Source organism: Pagrus pagrus (assembly GCF_965226575.1).
Source record: "Pagrus pagrus genome assembly, chromosome: 11".
In the NCBI taxonomy this organism is placed as follows: Eukaryota; Metazoa; Chordata; class Actinopteri; order Spariformes; family Sparidae; genus Pagrus; species Pagrus pagrus.
This window is the reverse complement of record NC_140195.1, coordinates 10,383,343-10,403,579: the sequence shown is the minus strand read 5'-3', so window position 1 is coordinate 10,403,579 and position 20,237 is coordinate 10,383,343. Positions and strand designations below refer to the sequence as shown.

The 20,237-nt window shown below is 43.0% G+C and overlaps 3 protein-coding genes across 3 annotated transcripts; 1 reads left to right on the top strand and 2 right to left on the bottom strand.

Annotated features, from left to right (window-relative positions):
• Positions 1-908: 908 nt before the first annotated feature.
• Positions 909-9,276, bottom strand: wnt7ab (wingless-type MMTV integration site family, member 7Ab). The gene is made up of 4 exons (XM_084366299.1): positions 8,923-9,276; positions 8,060-8,286; positions 5,337-5,608; positions 909-2,470 (listed from the first exon to the last, which is right to left on the bottom strand). The coding sequence occupies exons 1-4, from the start codon at positions 9,111-9,113 to the stop codon at positions 1,988-1,990; spliced, it is 1,173 nt and encodes a 390-aa protein (XP_084222425.1). The 5' UTR covers positions 9,114-9,276; the 3' UTR covers positions 909-1,987.
• A 742-nt stretch (positions 9,277-10,018) lies between these two features.
• On the top strand, positions 10,019-15,383 carry fbxw12 (F-box and WD repeat domain containing 12). The gene is made up of 10 exons (XM_084365599.1): positions 10,019-10,170; positions 10,274-10,311; positions 10,386-10,552; positions 10,641-10,765; positions 11,669-11,875; positions 11,952-12,116; positions 12,304-12,514; positions 13,531-13,712; positions 13,839-13,969; positions 14,105-15,383. Exons 1-10 carry the CDS (start codon positions 10,072-10,074, stop codon positions 14,202-14,204), a joined length of 1,425 nt encoding a protein of 474 aa, XP_084221725.1. The 5' UTR covers positions 10,019-10,071; the 3' UTR covers positions 14,205-15,383.
• A 17-nt stretch (positions 15,384-15,400) lies between these two features.
• Positions 15,401-19,627, bottom strand: ptpdc1b (protein tyrosine phosphatase domain containing 1b). Its single transcript, XM_084365598.1, has 10 exons — positions 19,572-19,627; positions 19,018-19,098; positions 18,331-18,496; positions 18,129-18,209; positions 17,901-18,019; positions 17,683-17,820; positions 16,541-17,568; positions 15,897-16,079; positions 15,645-15,755; positions 15,401-15,533 (listed from the first exon to the last, which is right to left on the bottom strand). Exons 2-10 carry the CDS (start codon positions 19,088-19,090, stop codon positions 15,405-15,407), a joined length of 2,028 nt encoding a protein of 675 aa, XP_084221724.1. The 5' UTR covers positions 19,091-19,098; positions 19,572-19,627; the 3' UTR covers positions 15,401-15,404.
• Positions 19,628-20,237: the final 610 nt, after the last annotated feature.

Sequence of the window (20,237 nt, the reverse complement as noted above, 5' to 3'; positions counted from 1 at the left end):
GGAATCTGTAACGACTGTGGGCTTTAGCATCGTTAACATTTCCCTGACATGTCGGCCGGCCTCTCTTGGAGACTGCCCTGCATTTTCTCTGCTGCGCTCGAGTTGTTGTAGCAACTAGTGGCCCAGGAGTGAATGAAGCAGATGTGCGAGTCATCTATCACCTGACAGCTCCCACTCCCCCGGCTGAGCAAGTCATCTCCGTGACAGTCTGCCCGGCCAGTCTCATCAATTACACTGGTACCCTACCATTAGAGCACAAACACTTTTCTCCTCTGACACATTCAACTGCTTCCCAGTCTGCAGGATGGGCCCTCAATTAAGCCCGAATAACTTTCCCCTCTCAAAGGACGTCTCTCTTTCGGCGTCCTACCACTGCACACATTGGACTTGTAGGATAAGCTCTTTGAAAACTGATTTACCACCGTGGTGGCCATATGTTTGAGAATTTGCATCCCTACTTTATGACTTTATGATTGCCTGATGATGATGCAAACCACAATAAAGCCACCGTAAATGAAGATTTACTTTTATGTTCATTTGAAAGTATAAGTGGTGACTCTAACGGTTAACTGACTCCTGTATAATGAGCAATTGAGGTCATTTATGTTTTAAAGGTTCAACATCTGCTTTGAGGTGAGAATATGTGAAGGTCAGTATTTCTTTTCTTTAATTTTGAATCACTTAAAGGTGCAGTATGTGATAATAGCAAGTGAGGAGCAGTATATCACCAGAGTTACCCATAACTGCCTCTAATACGCTCAGTTTAACTCTATTTTCTTACATATTGGCCCTTTAAACACATCATGTCAATTGTAGTTTGTTTTTTTTGTCATGACCAGCGTGAGACTCGATGTATGAGGAAGCAATAATGGAAGTCACGTCTTGTTAGTGTTATTCTGTTCCTGTATTCCATCAGTAGTAGTCATGAAACGCAGTAAACACAGACGTTTGAACACAGACACATACAGACAGTTCCTATCACTTACATTACACAACTATGGCAGTGACAGCAGGGGCCAACTTACATAGATCAGCTTTTCTTTTCACAAGGATTTAAAAACAGGTGTAAGGGTCAGAACTTGACATCGAATATGCAAAAGATATAAATAAGACATTCATATAAAAATAGGCTTTTACAAAATATACTCTATTAACCAATATTTACCAAAAAAGTGGAAAATGTGCCTGTGTTTTTGATCAGTGAACGAGTCCTGTTAAGCTAAATCAGCTTGAAGTAAGCGTTGCCATTGAAGGCAGTCAGTAGAGCGTATACAGCCTTCTACCTCAACAAAGTGGGATTCTCTAGACTAGCAGCAAACAGAGGGGAGACAAACTCATGAGAGGTTCAGAAGGTCAATGTGAGTAGCCTACAGCAGTTTCAAATCCAGTGTGTCAACCGTGGACAAAGTTTTTGATTGCTTTAATACACTAAAAAAAAAAAAAAACTCCCAACATTTAGTTATTTTTTGATCCATAGTGGACAAAATCAGTAGTTTTCTTATAGAATAAATTAATATTAATTATTTTCATTCTCTAAATACAGTGTGTTAAATATTCTGAATGGCTGTGTCGTTTCGTCCGTGCACAGAGTGAAAAGCTACAGCAGTGTGTCCTGCCCAGCAATCACATCCACCAAGTCCGTTTCTTAAATGTCAGAACATATCGTCCATGTAGCTTAAAGTCTTGACATTTCTGCTTCACCATCGCACGCCGTGGTCACCCAGTCCCACATGCCGCGGTGCGGTTACAGCCGCTGTGTTTCCGACATTGCACCCCAACGAACGCGACAGTCCGAGAAGAGGGGTCGAAGAGCTTTGTGTGCAAAAGAATCACGACGCCCCGTCTTCAGCTTACAGTAGTTCCTCATTATGTGTGAAAAGACCGTCGTGACGGCCTTCTTGTAAAGTTTGACTGCTCCAGTTTGTCCATTAAAAACGCAAAGACACTCACATACATCACACGCACACACACCGTCCAATAAATATTCTCATTTGCATGTGTATACCTCTGTCCTCTCGCTGCAGGTGTTGCATTTAACATAGCAGCACCACAGGAACTTGCAGTTGCACTGCCACACGCGAGAGTACTGGTGTGTGTTGTATCCCCGGCCGCAGCACATCAGGTCACAGCCGCTGATGTGCTGCATCATAGTCTTGTTGCACACCCTGCCCTGTGTCCCCAAGCTCCCCGTCAAAGGATCCGCCTCACAGTAGTTAGGCGACTTGTCTATGTACACCAGGTCTGTATCCATGGGCTTCCGGTAAGAGTAAGGCTTCTTGATCTTGAGGAATTTAGGGCGCTTGTTGCGGCTGGCTTTGACCGGTTCCACGTGCACCGCGTGGGCATACTTCTCCTTGAGAATGAAGCCGAGCTCGCGGAACTTGGGAAGTGTAGTCCAGCAGGTTTTGGTGGTGCAGGAGCCTGAGACGCCATGACACTTGCATTCCAGTTGCATGTTTTTCTCCAGGATCTAGAGACACAAAAACAGGATCGTAGTAACAACAAGCGACTGTAAAAACACAGCGGCGGTGAGTGATCTCATAGTTCTCATGATAGGCTGATAACAGCCATACGTGGTTATTAAAAGCAATTAGCAGGCAGTTTGCAAGAATAATGATTTCACAGATTTACCCGCTGAATAAATACAATAGGGTTATATTTTTATATTTTCATCATTTAATCAAATTCTAATGCATGGTATGTCCACATGTCTTATAAACCCTGGTGTGTTTCAAACTGTCTCCATTCACGTTTCAACAGGCGAGTGACAAACGTGCAACTTAATAACAATGTGACTGACAAATACACCATTTGAGGATTAAATGCAGCCCCACCACGTAGCAGTGTGATACCGTACACACAGAAGCCAAAATAATGTATCAGATTTCAGGCTCTGTGTGTGTGTAGTTACCACACACAACATACAAATGTCAAGAGTGACTGTACAAGGCGCCGAGTGACTAGGATTACCGCTAAACCCTGAACTGATGACAATGAGAAGTGCCATTGACTGAAACTGGAATTTTCTTTAGCAACAAGGTCAATTGCGGTTTCCTTTTGCTCAAATGCTCAGAGTTTGGTCTTCTAAAGCCATTGACGAGATATTTATGCGTCCGTGTTCTTGGCAAGTAAACTGTGACGATAAAACCCAAATACAGACGTGTGAACAAGAAGCAAAAAAAAAACCAACAACTTTCCCCCGAGCTAACCACTTCATAAAACCCTTGGCTTCAACTCCCTGATCCGTCAGTTGTTCTGTGACCAACACTTGTGACAGCCTTTGTGTAGACGTCTTCGACCGGGGAGCTGTGAACGGCGCTCCTGCTCAGTGTCACTGCTTTTGATTAGCATAAATAAAGGAGGGGGGGGGGGGGCTATCAAAACAGAGAGGCTATTTATCAGCAGAAAGAAGAGAGACGAAGAAAAAGCTGTGCAAAGTTTGAATCCACAAGTGCAGTCTTTTCCCTGGGAGGCAATTTAGCTGTCCAGATAAGCCAATTTGAATTCATGGTCCTGAAACGCACGTAGAAAATGATCTACTAGGTACAATTGTGTGTGTGTGAGGAGGTCTTTTCAGCCAGTGTGGGGATAGACGTGTCGGTTGTGTGAATCAGGGGATTCTGGCACAGCGAGGCAGAAGGGGGAGAGGGGATATGAGTTAACTTGGGCAAAGCTGCTTCTTTATTCTTCACTAACTCCTACCTCACTTCAGCTGTTTGGCACATCATTCCACTCAATCTCTAACCTCTAGACTTACTGGAGTCTCTTTGTCACTCTGCAGTGTTCTGTAGCCATGCATGCACAAAAGCCACGAAATGAGCCGGTCGACACTTCACGAACACCATCCTGTACTGCTTAATTTGCCTTTTATTGTTCTCTCAAGCCCTGTTTTTATGATCTAATACCCTTTGGCTGAAAAAATAATTAAAAGTTTGTTGTCATTTTATTATTGTCTGAAGAAAGGCCAATTGCATGCTGTGCTAAAACCTAAACAGGATGAAGATCCAGTTTGGATGCAGGTGGAGTGCACACAACTTCTCCTCTATACAGCAACAGAGACACTCGGTGATGATCAAACCTAGTAACCAAACAGTAAACACACCTTTGCTGCATGTACAAGCATATTGCACCTGATGTGGGTGAGAAATTGTGTGTGGGGTATGTCATGAAGGTAACTGTATACTGTCCCAGCGGTGCAAAGCTGCAAAGCATGGGGGGAGACTGGGCTAATGCCTTTTTGTACAGTGTCAATCTGTTTTCAGCACAGAGATCTGGGTTGTAATCAAACCCTGCCACTTACTCAGCTCTTCCCCTAAAAGCAGCCCTTTATTCCACTGCTTGTTCAATCTTGGCCCCGCTGCCCACATCTTTGGCAAGGTGCACCCACACCACATCACGGTAGAGACTGGTAACAGTTACTGAGGCCGGCCTCAGACTGGTTAAATCCCGGGTTAGATCGATGTCATGTTAATAACACACACGTGATAATATCTTGTAAAAAATCAAGTTCCTTCGAGATCATTTCTGTTTATTTTCATGCTCACTTTGTCATAGTAGGTGGTGGTACTGCACAGAGATTGTCACTGTAACAGAATTTAAATACTACGATAAAATAGAAATGATTCTTGATACTTCTTTCAAGACGATGGTGAAAAGAAAAATGTCGGAAGGAGCACAAAATATAATCCCTTTATTTAGGGACAACCTGCAACACAGTGCTGGTACAGAAACAGTCACCGAACACAGGTTGAAAATGTGTTTTTCATAGCGTCTTTTGATACTATCAGATGTGGATATCTTGTCTTGTTTCAAATGTGCAATATGTAAAAATTTTAGTTTAACATTTTCCAAAATTGACAAAAATTATGAACAGAAGAAACAACTGTTCTGATGTTATGTCGAAAACATCGATGTACCACGTTGCAGAGATCTTTTCTCAAGTTAGCATGCTATAGCCCCCGGCCTGCAAACCTCTGTCTCCCAGTGGTCCAAAGCTCTCGTGCTAGCGGCATAAACACCAACACTCCCAAGGTCGTCTGGCTAGCTGCACGGCTAACTGAGCTAACAAGCAGCCACAGTCATGATGTATAGACAGACTACAGTTAGCAGCAGTTAGCATTTACTCGGGTGATATCCTGCCCCTATTAGTATGAATTCATCAGGTGGCCAGTGCTTACATATTGCACCTTTAAACAAACGAAAAAGTGTCAAATTATTATTTTTATTATTTATTAGTTGTTGTAACCTTATAATGCGCCTTAATGCTGGTTTACACCCACAATAAAAAAAGCAATCCTGCTGCGTAAAGAGACACAGTCCTATTTCCGATCACTTACCTTGCGTCCCACCTCGTTGTTATGGAGGTTCATGAGTGTCCTGGCGTTCTGTTTGACCTCCCGAGCGTCGATGAACACTTTGGAGAAGCCCAGGCCGTAGCTGATGTCTGCCGAGCAGCCTCCCCACTTCCAGCCCTGGTCTACGCTGTAGAAACCCTGCTTCTCCTTGTCACAGCTACAGTCACTCAGGTTGCCCTGTGTGCAGGCGGCTGTGATGGCGTGGGCCACCCCTGCTGCGATGATGGCGTAGGTGAACGCAGCCTCTTTACTGCCTAGCAGAGAAGGAAAAGAAACACAAGTGATGAATAAAATGTTGCACTGAGATATTTTGAAATAGAGAATGTTTTGGTGTAATAGAAAAACAGCATGTGTGCTTACATCATAGTCTTCCTGACATATCACTCAAGGTTAGCAGTGTTTTGAAACCTGACCTGGAAACTGTCCTGCCCGTGAACCAAAATGGCCACCGGCGGTATAGTCAACAAAGCAGTATGAATAAGAGGGTTGTCGGCGAGGAAGGGCTATTGATCCGCTCGGAAAACTGTCACATTCTGTGTAAACTCATAAGGCGCTGACACTAGAATCTTCATCCTGCCGTTATCTCGCCCAAGTCCAGCTAACAAATCATTTACACGCACACGGAAATATCGACAAATAACTAAAGGGACTCATATAGACCGATCCTGACGTGGCGAAGCTCTCAAGTCGATAAACAAACCCAGGAAAAAGACTACAAAGAGGAAATCTGATGTATCTTATAAGAAGCCTCGTCTCATGCGAACAGAGCAGCAAGTGAGCACAGGCCATAATGTAATAAACACGCATGTTCATAAACAAGATCAACATGGAGTATGTTTTAATTTCAAGATCTGTGATTCATTATCATGCAAACAGGAAACTCCCAGTTGTAACATCCATCATATCTGTGTGTAAATAAACTCCTCTTGTCTCTGTTTGTTCAAAACAAACACCAGACTTTTCTTTGTGCTGCCTTCCTCCTGCCACCCGCTCCACTATGTAAGGCTGCTATGTTTTTGATAAACATCTTGGATGGGTGCCCTTGCCATTGAAAAAAAAAAAAAAAGCTCATATTGAGGCATCAATTATGTGGACGCTTTTATAGACTCGATGGGCTCCGTGCCAAAAAAGAAGGTGTGTCGGTGCAGTCAGCCAGTTCTGACAGCACCGTTGTTAATTTTTCCCCTGCAGTTCTGAGTGCACGGGTTCACCACAAGAGATGGAATGAATTCTTCATAACCTTGTAATGAGAGGTGGAGGATATTAAAAAAGAGAGCCCGTGTGAGTCGGACTAGAAGTGCCAGCTCGCTGCGCTTCTGCCGTGTTTGTTCCTCTTTCATCTCTGCAGAGTCCCGTACCTCTTTATGTGGACCTACACCTTAGTGTAACAACAAAGTTCAAGTGCAAACATAGCCGGGGCCTAAAAATGGCTCAAGGCTGATGCACCTTGCATCACCCGTGAGCATTATATCAGCTCGCTGGTCATTCTTCCGCCGCTTTAAGAACAATCACAAGCTCCACAGCTCCGCTCTGCCTGAGCATCAACAATAGCATTCATTTACAGCCTTTGGCCTTCTACGCTAAGCTGATCAGTGAAACCAATCTATTTGGTATGGCTGTCCAAGCTATAGACATAAACTCCTGCCTTGAAGACACACAGGCCAGGACTCTCGACGAGCTAGAACCACTCGTTCATAAAGGAACAGATTGTCAAACAGCACTGTTTTCATTTCAACAGCACGGAGAGATAATCCTTTCTTTCCAACAGCGGCAGGCAAGATGGCCTCAAACAGCTGGTGCAAGCTACTGACCATTGTGTTTTACTTCAATAGTCCTGGCCCGGCTCAGGCCTAACATATATTAAAAGATTTTTATCAAAATGGTTTTTACAAATCCACCATTGTGATTATCAAACTCACTGCTCAAACTCAAACCTAATAGGGCTTTAATCCAATGTATCAGGTCATAGCAGCCACAATTTCAGCATCACCGGATGTTCTTCCACTGTTCAGAGGAGACTTTTGTCTCCGCAGCAGGAACATTGTTTTGAACTAATTTGTTTCTCTAATTTAGTACTCTCAGCTCCTGCTTTCCTCTTGGCTTTGCCCCACTGTAACTTATACCCGTGGTAAGAGGGCTACGTCCTCACAGTGAGAGCCACAGCACCCATCACTAGACAGGATAAAGACCAGTGAAAATGTGTCTCCAGAGACTCTGAAAAGAAAGGCTGCAAACATTCACAAGAGCTTTGTTACAGCACCGGCTTCAGATACCTTTTATACATGCTCAGAAAGCCCCGCTCAATGAGAAGTCCGGAGCAAAACTAGGCCTGATGTAAATGACACTGGCTCCTTATGGGATGCTCCTTACACCATGGATGCAGATGATCATTTAATGTGAAGAAGAGGAAAGAAGACGTACAGAAATACAAATAGATGCCTTTTTCTTTCTGGGCATCAGGTCATGATTGAACTTTGTGATAGGTCTAAATCCTGCAAATCACTCTGGCCACTGCGTTTTGTGATTATAACCATTTTTTTTGTGGGAAGTCACAAAAGAACCAAAAGGAGAGACTGTGCGCTTTTTACGCACAACGCGCAAAATACGCGTCTATGTGCGAGTTGACTGATAAATTGTGTTTACAGCTGGAAAAAGAACAAAGGTTTTTAAACTGTGAGCGAAACGTTTAACAGACAGCAACATACCCACTTTCAACTCTTTTCCGAAGACTGTCCTCTCTCCGAGCGCAGAGCAGTTCCAGCGCCCGTTTTTGAACTGAAACTGACACTCGTTGATGCCCATTTGGGCTCCCTCTCCGATGACGATAATGGCATCGGGGCGACTCTGGCAGATAATCCGTTGTCTGGGGGCCAAACCGGGGATCTTGTTACAGATTATGCTCGCACCTAGGGCCACCACCGACGAGAAGCCACTGTGAATGGAAGATGGACATGACTGAGAGAAAGAAGCCATCGACCGCTTCTTCTTGTCCTGTCTCAGATTTTCTGGCTATTTTTTTTTCAGAGTTTCCATAAACGTTTAAAATCAAATGCGTGTTCACTGTTTGGTTTGATAAATATTAATAATATATATTTTTTAAATATAAAATATCCCTGTGGAAATAATACACAGCTTTTCAGGATTTATGATAGAAGGAAATATCACCAAAATCATTTGTTTCACTTTAGATTAGACTCTTTAACATGCATCACTAAATCTGTCATTTAAAGGCGACATTAAAGTTACTAAAGTTACTTAAAGTACTTTTAATTATCATGCCAGTGCGAGTTTCACCGACCCTCAGAGGTATAATGAAGGAAATGTCATTAAGTGATAAGGACGCAGTTGCCACGAGTCTGACTGAGATAAGCCTCCGCTCTTCCCTACGTGTTTTATTATCGTTTATAAAATCGACTGCCTGTCTTTTGAGTAAATATGGGCTACAACAGGCGCTTTTTAAAGACTTGACAACAAATACAAGTCTAATTCGTCGGGTATTAAAGTCTCGTTCTTGCCTTTGAGAGTAGCCTACAGCAAATTAAGGAGAAGTCAAAGAAGCGCAGCTCACCCAATTTTCAAATAAACAATCCCAAGACAAAGTAAAACTCTTAAAATCCAGCGTCGTGTTCTCCGACTCATTGCGGCCCGGCTCTTGGTTTCATGCAACGATCTGTGGCTGATGAATAACTCGCTTCGCTTATTCTCCGATCGATCACAGCACAGGTAACTCCAAAGGAACTCCAAAATGACGAAAAGCATAAAAAAAAGAAAAGGAAAAGAGGAAAAAAAAAAGAAAAGACAAAATAGCACACAGCTCGGGAAGTTTTTAGGACAAAGTGCCGGTTAGGTTATCATCCAAACTCCTTTTACGTGGCCCCCTTTCGCTGGGCCCTCTTGTCATTGCGAGGGTGTCACAGGTAACCCTTGGGGTGAGCAAGTGCGATTATCTCTTTCTCACAGTTCCTCTGCTACCCGCAGGTCTTGGCTATATATCTGGCTCATCTATCTGGGGCGTGTTCACAGGAGACATGGGGCCCTGCTGAAGAATCCCGCCAGGGCTGAATCTCAACACACACACACACACACACACACACACTGACACACACACACACACACACACACTGACACACACACACACACACACGCACATACACACTCCTCTGCTGTGAATTCACCTTGACTGATTGGGATGGCTTTTTTTTCATTTGGTTATTAAGTGGGTCAGCTCTAAACATTATATAGCGATGAGCTTATTATTATTTATTGTTTTTACTTTTATTTCTGCTTCGCTCAAATTGATTTTCTTTTCCCACACAAGCTGCACATAAACAGTATTTGCAGCTTGCATTGATTTGTTTTTAAAGCAGATAAATAATGACCTCAAACTTAGATAATGAGAGGTTAAATCACGCGTTTATAAGATTTAATAAATGCTTTATATCCTTTGGTTTGTTTGTTTTATATCCAAAACTTGAATTGATCCACTTCTTTGGTTTTATAACGCATCTGGTGCGCGCAGCCTGCAGTGCGCCTCCATCCTCTCCATCACCTACCTTTTACAATGGCGACATCTGGTGGCCGAGCGAAGACCCTGCATGCTAAAAGCGAAGCGAACCACTCCCCCCCCGCTTGACCCTGTGTTTTTTCCGTAGCTTGCTCAAACTTGGAGCTGCTGCTGTTGTTTTGAGATACTCTGGGCGAGATTATCGATGTCACCATGGATCTTCATCAGCCGCACTTGATCAGAGATTGCCTCATAAACGTCTTCACGTTCCTGACAGAGGAAGATTTAATCAGTGCCTCCAGTGTGTGTCAGGTAAGGAGCGTCCAACTTGCGGAAGTAGCTCTTGTGCAATAAAAGCGAATGTGTTATGATACCCACAAGTGTCTGATTTGTGTGTGATTACATTATTTTTTAGGATTGGCACGAAGCTGCAGAGACTCCTTGGTTATGGAGGTGAGTACTGTCTTAAATTTTTTTGTCTTTCCCAACGAGTAGATAATCAAATTATATACATCCGGTCCCCTCAGGAGGATGTGTCTGCAGCGCTGGACTTTCTGTAACATGGCAGTCTTGGGTGGTGAAGGTGTAAATCACTCCTGGAAGAGATACTTCCTGCGACGTTGCCACTTGGAGATGAAGATGACGAAGGGACGCTCAGGAGGTTACACCTGCAAGAGCCTCAGAGGACACACAGGTATGTCTCTCTGTTTCTCTCGCTGGGAACTCCTCTGTGTGTCTTCTTCATGTCCCTCATCTCATTTTAAATCCATGCTGTCCATCAGGCAGGGTGGTGGGGTTTGTGTACCTGCAGGAGAGCTCAGCTCAGCTCCCTCACCTCTGGAACATCAGTGCCACAGTCTGCAGCGCCTCTGCTGATGGTACAGTCCGAGCATGGGACATCCAAAATGTCAGTGCAACACCTTCAGCTACACCATCAACCCTGCTCTCTATATATTTTATTTATCTATATATCTGTATTTTTTAGCTTTTTATATCTATATGACTTTCATACAGTATTAACAGATGATACCGCAGATTAAAGAACAACTTTACCCAAAAATTAAAATTCAGTCCCTATCTACTCACCTTCATGCAGATGGAAAGTTTTCTAGTCCACAAAACATTTTGTTCCAACAGCGCTGCAGCAAAGTGTCCTAAACAACTGAAGTGGATGGGGACTTGTTTTAAAATGTGAAAAAAAAAACATAAAAAGGCTCCTTAAACCTCATCCAGCGCAATCCAAGTCCTCCTGAAAGCGGAGTTCCCAAGCTGATTTGAAAAGACGTTATTTACACCCTCACTGCATGGTTGAGCTCGTGCACCCACTGCAGAAGGGACGGGCACTAACATTTTTAGTTTTATAGCTTAATTGAAGATTTCCAGTCATTGTTGTCTTTTTAAAATCAATTTGGGATGTCAGGGCATCAGGTAAATTGGATGAAGTCGGACAGGCCGTATGGAGCCATTTCATGTTTTCTTTCAGTTGTTTTTTTAACATTTCTAAAACAAGTCCCCATCTCCTTCAGTTGTTTGGGAGAATGTTGCAACGCTGTTTTGCTGTGAAGCTTCAGAAATGTTTCGTTGACTACAAAACTTCACCTGACTTTCCATCAGCATCAGGGTGAGTAGATAATGACTGAATTTTCAGTTTTGGGTGAACTTATCCTTTAAGTGTCAGGTGTCCTTATCAGTCCATATCTAAAGCATGCATTTCCAGATTCAGCTCCCCCTCTTTGGTTGAAAGGTGAAACTGGAATAAATGACCTCACCAAAAGACATTTACCTGATGTTGCTCCTTTTTCTTTCTCAGGGTGAACTCCTGTGGTGCAGTCCTGTGCAGAGTCCTTTGACAGGGATTGTAAGTGATGAACAGCATGAAGTTGTTATCACAGCAGACTCCACAGGCCTCATCAAGACCTGGCAGGGTCAGACTGGCCAGGAGGTGGCCTCCTTTTCTAGCGGGTCTCCACACTGCACATTACTACAGTACAATATCAGCAACAACTGGTTTCTGACTGTAAGTAATCTCAGAATGTATGGTTGTGTAAATATAAACATTTAAATATAAAAATAACCCAGTACACCTCTTCCAGGTCGGAACCAGTCAGGGGTCTGTGTGCACACTAGCTGATTCAGCTTTGGTGAAAAAGTCCAGCGTAATGGTGTGTGACTCATTCCAAGTAAACATACTCCGAGTTTCACCTGACAAGAAATGGATCATGGCTGGAACCAAGGACAATGATGACTTAAGTCCAAAGGTATTTCTTGTTGTCTTTGACAGCCCGACTGTATGTTTGTTTCCTGCTCTGGTCTGTTCTCGTGTGTTAACTTATTACCTCTGAGCAACTTGAACCACACTGTGGGAGCAAATAAGGTGTTTATAGATAAGAAAGCTGCAACATTAAAGCACATTTTTTGGATTTCTGTTGTTTGGCTTGTTGGCAGGTGATTTACACTGAGAGTTTGACCTCTCCGTCTGAGGACGAAGATCCTCTGTGCCAGTCTGTGCCAGTCATTGGGTGCCAGGCTGCTGTCTTCATACCCACCCAGCCTGCCAGACTGGCCATCATCCACCACAATGAGCGCCCAAACAACAAAGTCCTCTCTGTCTTTGATGTCAGCATTAAGAAGACGAAGTACAAGTCCGAGATACAGGGTGAGGACTGACATAAGCGCAGATTGACTTTAGTATGCTCAAAATGTGGTCCTGTATTTTATACTTGCCGTGAGAAAAACTGCAGTCAGCTGGTGAATCATTCTTCGATATTACATTATTAACTGCAGATATTAAGCTGCTACAAAAAGTTTTTGAGTTTTTTTTCTCAGTGTATTAAGGGTTATTATTATTATTATTATTATTAACCCAGAGCTGGTGGTTGTTGGAACAGTGGAAATACGAATTAAGACAGTTTTGGTGAGCTTTATTTTGTTACCATCGAGTTTTGATAAAGTGTGTTTTATGATGATTGGTGAGGTAAAAATGCTGTTTTTGTCAATTTAGTCTGGTGGCTTGAAGGAGGGCTCTATCACAGCTGTTTTTGGTGGAACAAAAAGGATCTTGCTATTTAACAAATACGTCTATCTCTATAGAGATCCCTTCCATAATGTTGCCAGATTAAAAAAAAAGCACTTTTTTGGGATGTAACTTTGATGGTGCAGTTGGCCTCAATGATTATATCGCGGTCTCTTCAGCTCATTTCGGGGCTGCTGGCTGAGGTGATCTACTGGACCAATTGTAAAAGTCAAGGAATTATCCTTCAGTGTGAGACAAATGTTCACCTATCCTAAAGATCAGAGAGAAAGGGCTTGTTAACTTAATATTGGACAGTGATGTTCAACAGATACTTACGGAAGCCCTAAAGGGCCATGCATTCATACATTTTATTTCCTCCGTTTTCCCGTGATAACGAGGCAGTTTAACTCGTTAACTTTAGGGCTTCCGTAGATACTGATGGAATTCAGCAAAAAATAAGAATATACCTGCATTCAGTGTAAAACACGTCATGATTACTGCAGTTATTGTTACTTTGTCATTCATATTAAACCTGCAGCTGACAGCAACAAGTTCACACCTGCCCTCTGTGCTCTATCAAAGGTCAAACTGGGAAATGCAGTTTAATACTAACTGAACTGGCTTGTGATGGTATAACTATGAATCTCTTATCAACTCAGTCCAGCAGGTGGAGTCCTTCCCCTTGACACTGAACATGAGGTCCTCGCGCATCCTGTTAGAGGCCAAGGACAGCAACTGCTTAGTGTTGGCAGCTGACCAGGAGCTGTGGGTCTACTCTCTGAAAGGAGCCCTGCTTGCCAGCTTTAAAGAGCACACACTGCCTATCTCTTCCCTGTGTGTGGTAGGCTGCTGTTTTCTCTTCTGTGATTCCAAAAAGAAAAATCCCTTCACCTGTTTACATTTTGTAGGCTGCGTGATGCAAGTTTAAGTGTCTCTTAAAGAATCGGTGTCGTCGTCACATTTACAGGACAGCTTCCGTGTGGTGACGGCGTCTCAGGACCTCTCCTTGCAAGTGTCGATATGGAGAAATGACAGAGACCGTGGGCTGACCCTGGAGAGTCGGTACCACTTACTGGGAGGCTCTCACACAATGTCCAGGTACTGTATGCTTTAGTATGGATCTGCTGTATCAACGGCAAATGCAAATGCTTGAGCATAGGTATTTTCTCTGTATCCTCATGTTGCCTTGGCAGCCTAATGTTGGAACTTTGTCCTTTGTGCTCTTTGTTGTAGAGGGTTCACTCACGTCGCCTGTGACTACTCCAGCATCGTGGCCTCAGCAGAAGGGAATGATGGGAAAGATGTCTTAAAAGCGTATTCTTTCACTTCCTGAGCAACACTGCTCCTCAGAAAGGCGCCTACAAGAAGTTTGCACAGTTCACCGGAAGGAGGAACATTTGCTTTTATTATGAACTGTTCTTCATATATGCTTATGCTATGTTTACAGAAAACTGAATGTCAGGCTTATTACAGGTGAGACACACTATGTTATGGGAAAGGCATTGCTTGTTAAGAAAAGAGAAGTCGGTACAGGTGTAAAGATAATGTTCTATAACTACACTGTTGGAGCGGAGGCATGTCATTGTGAAATGCGACCAATCTTAAGGCATAATTAATTGTAAAATATATTTTGGTCCCCTGAGGCCTCATTACAGAAAAATGTCCTAACTGCTTGTAAGTTTCAAAGACTGGAAACAGTTGATCTTCCTGTTACAGAAGCAGTTAAACTCATAGTTGTGTCCTATCCATGTGTCTAAAGAAATCCTAGCTTACACTGTAAATGCAGTTTTTCAATTGGCACTCCTCTTGTCATGCCTGTATGGAGTGCACACAAGACTGCCTGTATCTGTGATAATGGCTGTATAACTTCACTTGTTACTGTCTAGCTAGCGTGCCATAATGTACCAGAAAAGATGGGCGGTAAATTTTAGCTTTGATGTGTGTCGGTGGATGAGAGGATAGCCTTTATACCCATTAATGCATGGTCTGGGAAATTTAAAGCCAACAGGCTTACACCAGTGTCGGCTTCTCCAATAGGCTTACATCAATATTAGCTTTTCCAACAGGCTAACACCAGCGTTCGCTTCTCCAACAGGCTTACATCAATGTTAGCTTTTCCAACAGGCCTGGTGTTAGCCTGAGGGAAAAGCTAACATTGATGTAACACCTGTGTTAGCTTTTCTAACAGGCTTACACCAGTGTTCGCTTCTCCAACAGGTTAACACCAGTGTTGGCCTCTCCAGCAGGCTCATATCAAAGTTAGCTTCTCCAACAGGCTAAAATCAGTGTTGGCTTCTCCAACAGGTATTCAGACTTATACATAGTTAAACATATCAGTAATGAGGCACCTGTTCGTCAATATGTTACCTAAACTCACTACTAAGGTAAGAAAACACTGAGGCGTGTTAGTGACAACATACTATAAATATTTGTATTCAGCCCACATTTTCAAAATCGGTTTTTACAAATTAAATAATTTTCTTACAAGGCACAATTTTTTTCTCTTTCATGCTGCCACACACAGGTACCTATGTTAAAAAAAAACAGACTTGGATGTCTCGTCATCTCCACCGTCCATACATCTCATGTCCTCAAGGACACATCGCAGGACCGTAGTCATGGACTCATACACTTGGCTTTCATCTTCCGAGTTATTTTCCATCTGTTCAGAGGCAAACAGGACTGTTAAGTTGTTGAAACAAAACCAAAGACGAGAAAGTGCATGAAATTGTTGAAATTAAACCGACGTCATGAGGCGTATTGATTGTCTTACCCAGGTGAAAGCCTTGATGGTACGCTCCAAGAATGCGTTTTCAACCTCTTCTGGAATCGACAGCATATGAGCCATACAGTCAAGTATGCACGTTAGTGTTTGTTTAGGGGCCTTGAAAGAAATGAGAAAGGGTTAAACCAAAAAATATATATATAAATATATCTGTACATAAACTTGAGAGCTTTACTGTCCAGGCATTTAATTGTGGTATTGCTGCTGTTTTGTGTTTTTGTGTTTCGAGTGTGCACTGACCTGATCAAGTGTGTTGAGGACAGTTTGAGTATCAGTGTTGTAGGGGTTCAGGGCTTTAGCTTCCTGGATGGAGATGACCGGCTCTTTAAGCTGCTCCAGCCACGCCCACATGAGCCCAGTGAGGATGAACGGATCTCGCTCCATACACAGCCTCTCCCAGCCACCGCCTTGGTTCAGTTCTGCCTGCGCACATTTGGGCGGCCATGTTAGACCCTGTCTGCACATGTGTGTGACTGATGCAGCTTGTTCAGACACATTTTGTTATTGCATCTTTAAAAAATAATGTTTGTTGTTAATTGTTTTTCATGTACCAATCCCCGTATGTACTGTATGTATCAATGTGTGTATGTTTGGAGATAACAAGTCAAGAAAAAAGTCCAATTGCCAACTCAAAATAAAATGTCATGTCAGGCAAACGACTGCGACTTTTGGACCAGGGTGCATGCAGTGTAGGCCAGTAACTAGTCGGTAAGTAAGTCTGTCAACTATTGAAGTTCAAAAGCAATCTTTCCAACACTGGGTGCATGCACCAATGACTTTGTTATCAATGTGATTTGTAGTCTGTCATGAACATTTAACTGGTGACGTAACTGGCATTTTAGCGCAACACTAGCTCTACATGCATCACTGGCATGGGTCAGTACCTGCCAGGCCAAGACTCTGTTCTTGTGCTCTTCTTCCCCATCAAGAAAGAGGTCCACTGCCAGGGACTGTGCAACGAGCAACCTCCGGGCATCCAGGGACAACTCTGACTGCAGTGTGATAAAGGGCACCTCTGACTTATCTGATTGGTCCTCTTTGAGCCCTTGATACTTGGTCCCATTCATTGCCATCTCTTCCCTCTGCTCTGCCTTCCACCTGGACAACATGCTACCCTTTTTTGAAAGTTCCCTGTGTCCAACAGACTCACTACGTTGGATGGTTTTCTGCTTCGCTTTCTTCAGCAGAAGGGAGCCGCCTTTTTGGTTTTCTACATCCTTGATTTGCCAGAGTGAGCCCGATGAGCCGTGTGAGATGTCAGACGAGTTGCTATTGCAACATTGAGACTGGGGTGCGGAGAGAGCAGGCTCAGATGGGGAGGCGGTAATTTCAATATTACTCTGTGATAAGGAGCCAAGAGGTTGTGTGAGGAGGTTGAGCTGTGAGCCCAGACGTCTCAGGTCGGACTCACTGTAGCTCAGACTCTTTCGATGGTAGAAGATGGGTGGCTCGTGGAAATGTCTGGGTAAGGTGGGTGTACCTGGTAAACGGGGCTCCTTTGCAAATACCCCAGGGCCCATCTGCTCAATGATGCTGAGAGTCATCTCGATGTCATGAATATCAGGGGCCTCCAGAATGTCTTCCTCAATCACCTGTCGATTCTCTGCAATGTCCAACAGCAGCCGAGATACCAGCTGGACGATCTTTGGTAGGTGCCTCAGCTCCTTCCTCTCATAGCCATGCAGTATGTGTCTCTGGCGGTTCAGGTACTGGGACAGGGTGACTGGGTTGTATCGAGGCTCAGCACAGGAAAACACACTCCTCAAAGGAGCAAGGAACTGGACAAACTCTCTCACACAACGCAGCTGACCTCTGGTCTGGATGGAATTGGGGCGCTTAGCACGTACATATAAAATCGCCTGGTTAGCAGTCATCCTGGTAGCATAGGCCAAGAAACATGCTAACAGCACACCTGGAGGAAAGACGGGAGAAACCCTTCATTGTTTGTTTATCAGATTGCGCAGACGAATGATCAGACTGTTCTTTAAAGTCAGAACGCATTTTACAACATTCCCTATGAACCTGCCTGTCCTTCCGAGACCAGCATGACAGTGGACGGCTATCTTTCCCTCCTGCAGTGCGAAGGCCATGACCTTCACCATGTCCAGAACAGTGGTGAGGTTGGCCACTCCGTAGTCACTCCATCCAAAATTATAGAAATAAACTGAAAAAATGATAAGATAACTTCAGTTAAACCTGAGCAATAGTACACACTTATCAAGAGTTATTGTGCAAAGCACCTACTGTTGTTTTCCATGAAGACCTCTGGGCGATAAGAGAAGCCGCTCTCTGGCTCCAGAGGGTTTCCACAGCTGGCATGTTCACCAGGTATCTGTAGGTTGATCACTGTTTTAATACCATTCCTTGACGCAAACACACAAACAGAGACATGATCGCATCAGTTCTCTCATCTCCTCGGATGCTGTGTGTTCTTATGGTCAGGAAACTGCTGAAAGAAACAGTTGTGTATACCTTCTGAATTGATCAATGATGTTATACTTCTCAATGATTTCTGTAGAGGGTCTGGACATAGCGAGAAGATGATCAGTAACCCTAAAAACAATGGAAAAAACGTGATTGGGGATGAGACAATAATCAACACTCATCTCTGTCTTGAAAACTGTTATGCTTACATATACTAGCACAACTACTAAGATATAACAAGTATGTGTACCAGGATGAGTAAAGGCCTTTTATGGCCTGTTGGCCTTCACTCCAGAAACTTGGGTTGTCATACTTGCAGGTTTGACCTCCACATCCGATTGAGCATTGCATATGCCCAGGGATAACGTAGCGTATAGCTTCTCCCACTATTGTGTACTTCGCCCTGGGGGCTCTGACTGGAGTTGTTAAAGGGGAAAGAAAAGAAGAAAAATCTGATATTAGACTAAAAGTCTTTCATCCAAAATTGTAATCGTTGTCCTGTTTATTATATTGTATTTTATTTGTTCTGGTGTTAAACTGAAGAAATTTCACTGGGAGCTTTTATCTTAGTATTTTCTCAGCAGAGCAAACGAATAAATAAAACATAAAATACTACTAAAAGTAATCAAGTAAAATACTATCTACTTTATTCTATCCAATGAGAAATGTTCTTATCCACAATGCAGCACAGGGACTAACGGGACTAAAGGTAAGTTGTACTGTAACACCTAAACATTTAAGATCATCAGTGGTGAGTGCTCACTTAAAGGTGTCTAATCCTTATCTGGCACTGGGAGTACTACAGTAAAAATAGCCACTCATCAACAACTAACATCTTAATGTACCATTTTGATGATAAAAAAAACCTACGAGCAATGGTTGTTGCTGACCACCTAATTTACATTTAGTCCTAAACTGAACAACCTTCCGTACTTACGGTATTCCATCAGAGCTCCCCCACTTGTCTTTGCATGTGCCATAGGAACCGTCTGGTGGACATCCACAGTCATAGCAGAGCCTGAACACATATATCGACCCTGTTACACTGTATTATACATATATACACTTCATCATTCTGTAAACAACTAGTTTTGTAGGCCTTAGCTTGAACCTGAAATGCAATATTACAACCAATCTCATTAATAACCAGTGCTGCAGATTTGGTGTTTTAGATTGTGAAACTCTCAGGTTACCGTGGAGTGATCAATATGTTTTAAACCTGACCTTGCAAGTTAAAGGGAAACACTGACAAATACAGATGTTAATCGACATCATGCATCATATAATAAGTTAAATGTAAAGCAGATATGATCCATTTTAAAGGATTGAAAAGCAGCTTTTCGTAGCAGGTAGTTTTACCTCAATAGGAAGCACAGTACAAAACCACTCTTCAGGGCCAATGTGTGAAAAGATTAACTGAATTAGCTAACAAGGACATAAATGCAACTAATCTAATGATTTATACAACAAAATAAAATACATTTACTTTACCTGCAGTAGGTGAGACAAGATGCTTGTATCCTCCATCTCAGAACACAAAAGGTTCGTAGCTGCGGTTGCCAACATTTCTGACATCAACCTCCGCAGCTCTGACGTTGTCTTTCTCTGGCCAGCCCTGTGTAAAGTCAACCTTATGGCTTTCCTTGATGTGATTCGTCTCAGATTATCTCCGCATGATCCTGTGTGCTCCTTCCAGGAGAGCCATGTATCTCCCCAGGATGACAGATCAAGTATTGCAATTAATTATCCTCAAGAATGTGTTGAGAAGTAGCAGAAATTGTGCCTTTTGTAATTACCTCCATGCACAGATTCAGCCTGTCTGTGGCTCTGGGGGTAGTGTAGGGCTATTCCTGACTCCTCCAGGATTAGACTACTAATCTTATTACTGAACAGGTATAAAATAGAGCACCCACTCCTCACCAAAAACACACACTATAGCCACATCACTATTGCCTTCTGCTGGACTGCTCTGATACGCAACGATTAACAATATATTCTGTCTGTTAATGCACATATTGTCATTAGTAAAGACCTGTCCAACTGTTCACCTGACCAGATTCTCAGCATGTCTACTATGCATTTGAGTGGTGATGTGCATGTCTATTATTATAAATAAACACAAATGATTTTGGATTTTTGTCCTTTGAGAGATCAGAG

Coding starts and splice junctions, on each gene's coding strand:
- wnt7ab (XM_084366299.1), bottom strand. CDS start 9,113: ATGCTTTTCGTCATTTTGGAGTTCCTTTGGAGTTACCTGTGCTGTGAT. Junction 8,287..8,922: donor ATTGTTTATTTGAAAATTGG/GTGAGCTGCGCT, acceptor TTCCATTCACAG/TGGCTTCTCGTCGGTGGTGG. Junction 5,609..8,059: donor CGGAAAAGAGTTGAAAGTGG/GTATGTTGCTGT, acceptor CTTCTCTGCTAG/GCAGTAAAGAGGCTGCGTTC.
- fbxw12 (XM_084365599.1), top strand. CDS start 10,072: ATGGATCTTCATCAGCCGCACTTGATCAGAGATTGCCTCATAAACGTC. Junction 10,766..11,668: donor GAGCATGGGACATCCAAAAT/GTCAGTGCAACA, acceptor TTTCTTTCTCAG/GGTGAACTCCTGTGGTGCAG. Junction 13,713..13,838: donor CTATCTCTTCCCTGTGTGTG/GTAGGCTGCTGT, acceptor TCACATTTACAG/GACAGCTTCCGTGTGGTGAC.
- ptpdc1b (XM_084365598.1), bottom strand. CDS start 19,090: ATGACTGTGGATGTCCACCAGACGGTTCCTATGGCACATGCAAAGACA. Junction 17,569..17,682: donor TGCTGGTCTCGGAAGGACAG/GCAGGTTCATAG, acceptor TCTTTCCTCCAG/GTGTGCTGTTAGCATGTTTC. Junction 15,534..15,644: donor CCATCAAGGCTTTCACCTGG/GTAAGACAATCA, acceptor GCCTCTGAACAG/ATGGAAAATAACTCGGAAGA.